The sequence below is a fragment of the Portunus trituberculatus genome, chromosome 48 (assembly GCF_017591435.1).
Source record: "Portunus trituberculatus isolate SZX2019 chromosome 48, ASM1759143v1, whole genome shotgun sequence".
Classification (NCBI taxonomy): Eukaryota; Metazoa; Arthropoda; class Malacostraca; order Decapoda; family Portunidae; genus Portunus; species Portunus trituberculatus.
In genome coordinates this window covers 19516322-19522321 of record NC_059302.1, presented here as the reverse complement: position 1 = coordinate 19522321, position 6000 = coordinate 19516322, and the positions used below count along the sequence as shown (strand labels likewise).

Sequence of the window (6000 nt, the reverse complement as noted above, 5' to 3'; positions counted from 1 at the left end):
TAACAAGTACAGTAAGTCCTCTTTATTCGGCACAGTAAGTCCTAGTTATACGGTACATAATATTATGCGTTCCTGAAAACCTTACCGCAAATCGAAATTACCGTATACCGAACCCATTATAACATGTAATAATAGGGAATGCGTTCCAGCACGTCAAAAGTCACCCCTACAGAAATTAAAATACATGAAAATAGTCATAAAAAAAAAAAAAATATATATAAGTACTGCACAAAAGAAATAAACAGAAAATGTTTTTATTTACCTTTCACTCGCCATGTATTCTATCAGATGATGTCCCTCCCAAGGCTAAGGGACAGTAGGGATTTCAGCCCTTACTCATCTTCCGCTGAGTGGGCAGACGAGGATAAGACGTCGTCGTCTGCACTGTCGGAAGCTTATGTGGAAGGGCTAGCTGTAGCAGGGTCGGCACATTTCACTGGTTTGAAGAAAAAGGATTTGGAGCTGTAGAACCGTCCGCAGTGGATGTGGAAGGGCCAGCTGTAGCGGGGTCGGCAGGTGTGACAGGGACAGCATGTCTGACTGGCTTGAAGAACGAGTAGTTGGAGGACAGTTGGTTTTTCTTGTTTTTTCATCATAGATTTCTGATATGACACTTTTCTCTACGTCATGAGCCACTTTGCTACTCCTGGCAGGATTTGGGTCACGTTCCTTCAGGGTTTCCAGAGCTTTTTCGATACCACCGAGACATTCTCTAAGAGTTTTGATGTCCAGGCCACGCACAGGTTCTTCCTCGTCTTCCTCTTTTTCTGCCTCCTGTGATGCCTTGTCTAGCTCTATAAGTTCATCATTTGAGAGAGGTTCAGCATGGCTTTCCAAAAGATCTTGAACATCATCATCATCAACTTCATCGAAGCCAGCCCTATGGCACAGATTTACTAAGTCATTTCTGATCGCACCGATGTCGTCTTCAGCGAAGCCTGGGAAGTCATGCGCGTATTCTGGACATACTTTATTCCACGCCAAGTTCATGGTAGACGTCTTCACTTCGTCCCAAGATGACTTGATGTTATCTAAGGCGTGCTTGATGTTATACGACTTCCACCATTCTCTGATAGTGGGCTTGCCAGGCCCATCTGTGCCCTTTATCAGTTGCTGCATGGTTTGCCGCTGGTAGTAGGCTTTAAATGTTTGCCATAATTATTATGAATATATTTGTGCTTACACTAGACCCTTTAATATTCCATTTATTAATTTAATTAGTAATGCATGTAAGTAATATGTAATGCAGTTATAAAAAAAAAAAAGGGGGGGGGAAGAGATAACAGGCTCCAAGGGTGGTCAAGTTAAAGTCAGTATTGTGAGTGGCGGGGAGGTGTGGCGTGGATGACGTCATCACCATTGCTTCCCTGCGCAGGGCCGTGGCCTCCGAAACATACTTCGGAGGCCACAGCTGGTTTACCGTATATCGAATCAAGGGTAGTAATTTCCAAATACTGTAACTGTGAATTTACCGGATAAAAACTACCATATAATGAGGATTTTCTGTACTTTATTATCCGGTAAATTCACAGTTACGGTGTTTGGTAATTACTACCGTCGATTCTGTTTACGGTAAGAGAAATTCACATAAGGTATCTTCCTGTGTTTTCTTTACACCGTACCGTAGCGCCACCACGCCACCACAACAATCAGTGTCTTCCCGGTGTCCCGTGATATAGTCTGGCTGTGACAGTGTTTAGATGCGTCTTCTGCGCATGTGCGATCCGGGAGTAGACGACGCCGCGGCCTGCTGTGACAAAGTGTGGCATGGAAGCATCCAACGGGATTATGGAGAAGGTATGACATACATTTCAAGACCCATGTTTAGTGTATCACTGAAAAATGAGCTATGTTAACGCTGTTTTCAGTCACAGCATATTTTAGGCCACCCATATCAAACAAATAGTGATATTTCTGCTTTGGTTCTTTTTCTACCATAGTGAGGCACTAGTCTTTCCACCGATACATGCTGAAAGCCAATGGCTACTGTAATATATAAAAAAAAATCGAATTGTTTAAATTCACACAATATCACTTGTCACATTGTCATAGCTATAGGCATGACATTTATATAGTGTCTGTCGTTCGCTCCCGGACCGCGCATGCGCAGAACGCAGAAGACGCAACTAAACACTTTTTTTTTGTCACGGGCCACACTTTGGCATGTGACACCGGCTCCCGCGGTTCCCACTGAACACAGTGAAATCCTTACGGCGTGTTTTTTGTTGATATTATTATCATGACGCATAGTGACGCACCCATAATGGCCCCAAAACATTCTCATTGGGCTATACCTGTAAAAATTGCCCACCTATTATGAACTAGATTCATGATATGAAGGATGCTATTGCTTAAAACTTTATTCAGTGCACATCCCTAACATCTTTTGTATCCCCAAGGATTTGCAATGCCAGGGCCAAAGGGAGACAAAGGCGATCCAGGACCCAGGGTGAGTTCACGTGGCCAAGCCACTTTGCATTATTGAAAGATCATGTGATGTAATCTACATAATACACTAGAATTTCAAACTCAGAGAAATTGACTTGGGAGATTATTATCATAAAGAAAAATTGAGAAAATAATACTTAAAGATTTGATCCCCTGACAAAACATTAGAGGCTTCACATTTATTGAGCCTTTACCAGCTAATGAGAAATTGAGATAACCAAAGCCTAAGTTGAATCTGCATCATGACTGCAATTATACTATGGTTCTTTATAGTGTCAATGAGAATATTTATATGCATGTCTTTTAATTTACTTTATTTACTTGTGCATTGCAGGGTCCTCCTGGAGAATCTGTTGCAGGGCCTCCAGGTCCCCCAGGACCTCCTGGCCCACCAGGGATAAGCTATGCTCTAGGGATGCCTGACCTTGGCTCTGGAGATGGCGAGGATCTGGTAGTTAGTGTTCTTAAGTGTTATGCTTGTTATCTTATAGCTACAAACCAAACCTATACTGACAACTTGCTGTCATCATTTATGATTCATGTGTATGAAGTGGGTAATAAATTATATTTTTTGTGTTCTTTGTAGCTTTTGCAAGAAACAAAAAAGACACCAAGGCACCTTGTTTTACATCATGATGAAAGTGCATGTGTTTTCTTTTTGGTGTACTAAATTTTATAAATACTTTAGTAAGGGAATTTTAGAATCAGCTTACCATAAAAATATGTACATACTGCAATGACTATTTATGCCCTTTTACAGCCAATAGGGTTCAGGGAAGGAGAGCGAGGGCCACCAGGCCCTGAGGGAGAATGTTACTGCAATATGAGCTATGTGGTGGCTACTGTGGTTGCCAAGTTGCCCAAGGGCTTACCAGGTCCCCAAGGACCTCCAGGGCGTGATGGTGTGCCGGGTACCCCAGGAACCTCTGGACAGCCAGGTGCCCCTGGAGAGAGAGGACCTCTTGGACCAGCTGGGCTAAAAGGAGATGTGGGTGAGATGGGAAGTCCAGGTGAGTGTTTTCTTAGTAATTTATAGCATCTACCGTTCTCTCAGAATGAAATATCCTGCCACAGTGTACTATATATGTACAGGTAACTCTTGATTTACGTGATAGATGCGTTCCAAGAGGCATTGCGTATATCAAAATTCGCGTGAAACAAACATGTAATTCTCATAAGACATGTTTTTATTATTTACCATTCTAAATACTAGAAGTGTATTTAAAGTAAAGGGAAAAGCAAGAAATGATAAGAGAAAACAACAAAACAAAGAATACATAAACAAAACGCTCACTGCGTCACTGCCTTCGCCACTCACACCATAGTCAGTCACCATCTTCCTCTGAGCTTTTCCACTTTATCAAAAATCCACTTTTCAAAAATAACCCCACATGCAGAAGAAGATGAAGGACGTTTTAGGGCCATCTTGGTGAATTATAGGCAGATTGAAGAGATTTCATCTGTACTCAGTGCTGGCAGACTGCAAATGAGGCATAAGAACAGGAAGGAGCAGCAGAGCTCCCACCTATCAGCCAGCTGTGGAACTCTCTTGCGCGCAGTTTGAAGTTGAGTCTGGCGCTCAGTTGGAAAATGCGGTTGGGCCAAATCGTGCATGAGCAAACCGATCGCGCAAATTAGATTAATTATGATATTTTTTCGGTCGCGTAATAACAAAAATGCGTAAATTAAACACGTGTAAATCGAGAGTTACCTGTATTTGTTTGTATTTTGCATAAATCAAGGAGAAAGTCTGTGCATGAAGACATTGCTTGACTTTAAAAAAACAGAACCTGTGTAATTAGTGAATTCGTAACTAGTGATTACTGGTGTATTGTATACAGGGCCAGAGGGACTGCAAGGACCTAAGGGTGAAGCGGGAATGGATGGGGCACCTGGACTACCAGGAGAACGAGGGCCACAGGGACCACCAGGACCCCCAGGCTGGGGCAATGCTGGTGTTGATGTAAGGATTCAATACTAGTGGGAGCTTTTTTATATTTTCTTTGTGTTTCTTCATTCTCTCTCTCTCTCTCTCTCTCTCTCTCTCTCTCTCTCTCTCTCTCTCTCTCTCTCTCTCTCTCTCTCTCTCTCTCTCTCTCTCTCTCTCTCCAATTAATAGACATAATTTCAACTAAAATAGGTACTCATAACATGGCGTATATCAAAATATTGTTTTTAGTTACAATACAATATTGCATATTCAGACTTATAGGATTCAAAGAAGCTACTAATCGCTCATATAAAGGAAGAAAAAAGTGTAATATATCTGTATCTATAACTAATTTGTAAGTCAAACTGTTTGCCATGAAATTATTGTACTGCACCCTTCCATGCAGCCCATGTGGAAACCTCGCACCATGTTCAAGGTAACTGGTAAAGGTGTCAGTGAAGGCCTTTTTGGTGTAGATATGTCATGTTTCAAGTATTGGTAGTGTTCTCTCATATTTTGAGTGTTAAAGAATAGTAAAATGTTGACCATTTTTCACCTTACATATGATAGATTGCATTTTTAAGTGCTGGTGGTGTATTTTCTCTTCTTCTGTCATCACAGGTAGATGGTGGCATGGGCTTGGCTCCAGCACGGCCAGGGACTCCTGGCACCCCTGGCACAAAGGGTGATGAGGGTCCAAGGGGTCCACGTGGTGATAGAGGGTATCCTGGCCCCAAGGGAGACCGTGGTGACACAGGCATGAAGGGATCCAAGGGAGAACGGGTGAGGTTTCTTGTTACTGAAGAGAATATTTTATGGCCATAAAGACACACTTCATGAAACTAATCTCTGAAAGTACTTATGCAACATATATCTTTTCTAATGTTTAATAATTGCATAGAGAATCAGAATACTAAATTTGCATCAATAGAATCTAGATACTATTATCAATTTTTATGTAATACTTTAATTTTGATGCCATATATGCTTTGCTGCATTTTTTCCTGGTATTCTTATTAATTACCTTTTTTTATTAACAGGGTCTTCCAGGTACAGCAGGGGAGTCAGGCCCCAAGGGAGAACCTGGTGTTCCAGGTATGAATGGAGCACCGGGACCCCCAGGCTTTGGTGGTGTGCCTGGGACTCCAGGCATGGCGGGGGAGAAAGGTGAGGAAGGATCTACTAAACGGTCCATGAATCTAGATGGATGTCCCATGAGCTGGAGGAATCAGATGACTCAGCACTTGCCTGCTTAAAATTATTGATGACACTAAAGAGGGGGAATTAATCTAGTAATCGTAAATTTCTATTTTTTAAGTTTTATTTCATATGTGTTACATTGGTAATGAACAAAGAAATTTAGACCAATCAACTTTTTGAAGGTGAGCGTGGTGATCCGGGTATAGGAGAACCAGGACCTCCTGGAGAGCCTGGGGGCCTGTCAGACAGAGATCGCAGGATTATCTTGGAGGAGGTAGGCCTTCCTCTTGTAGTTGTCTTTCAAGCAACTGAATCATTAAGATAAAAGTTTTACCATAAGCAGTTTTGATTTGTTCTTTTATACTTAAGGTAAGAGTTGTTGGTGATCAGAAGTAATTAGGTAACATGAATCCATTGTACAT

At 41.8% G+C, this 6000-nt stretch overlaps 1 protein-coding gene across 1 annotated transcript in view; it reads left to right on the top strand.

Moving 5' to 3' along the window:
• Positions 1-2290: 2290 nt before the first annotated feature.
• The window catches only part of LOC123498439 (collagen alpha-1(XVIII) chain-like), a 29139-nt gene continuing 25429 nt past the window's right edge, over positions 2291-6000 (top strand). The window contains exons 1-8 of the mRNA XM_045245543.1: positions 2291-2449; positions 2783-2902; positions 3209-3458; positions 4290-4411; positions 4785-4814; positions 5000-5161; positions 5419-5545; positions 5761-5852. Of these exons, the coding sequence (XP_045101478.1) occupies positions 2408-2449; positions 2783-2902; positions 3209-3458; positions 4290-4411; positions 4785-4814; positions 5000-5161; positions 5419-5545; positions 5761-5852 (945 nt within the window). The 5' untranslated portion in view covers positions 2291-2407. The remainder of the gene's footprint in view (positions 2450-2782; positions 2903-3208; positions 3459-4289; positions 4412-4784; positions 4815-4999; positions 5162-5418; positions 5546-5760; positions 5853-6000) is intronic.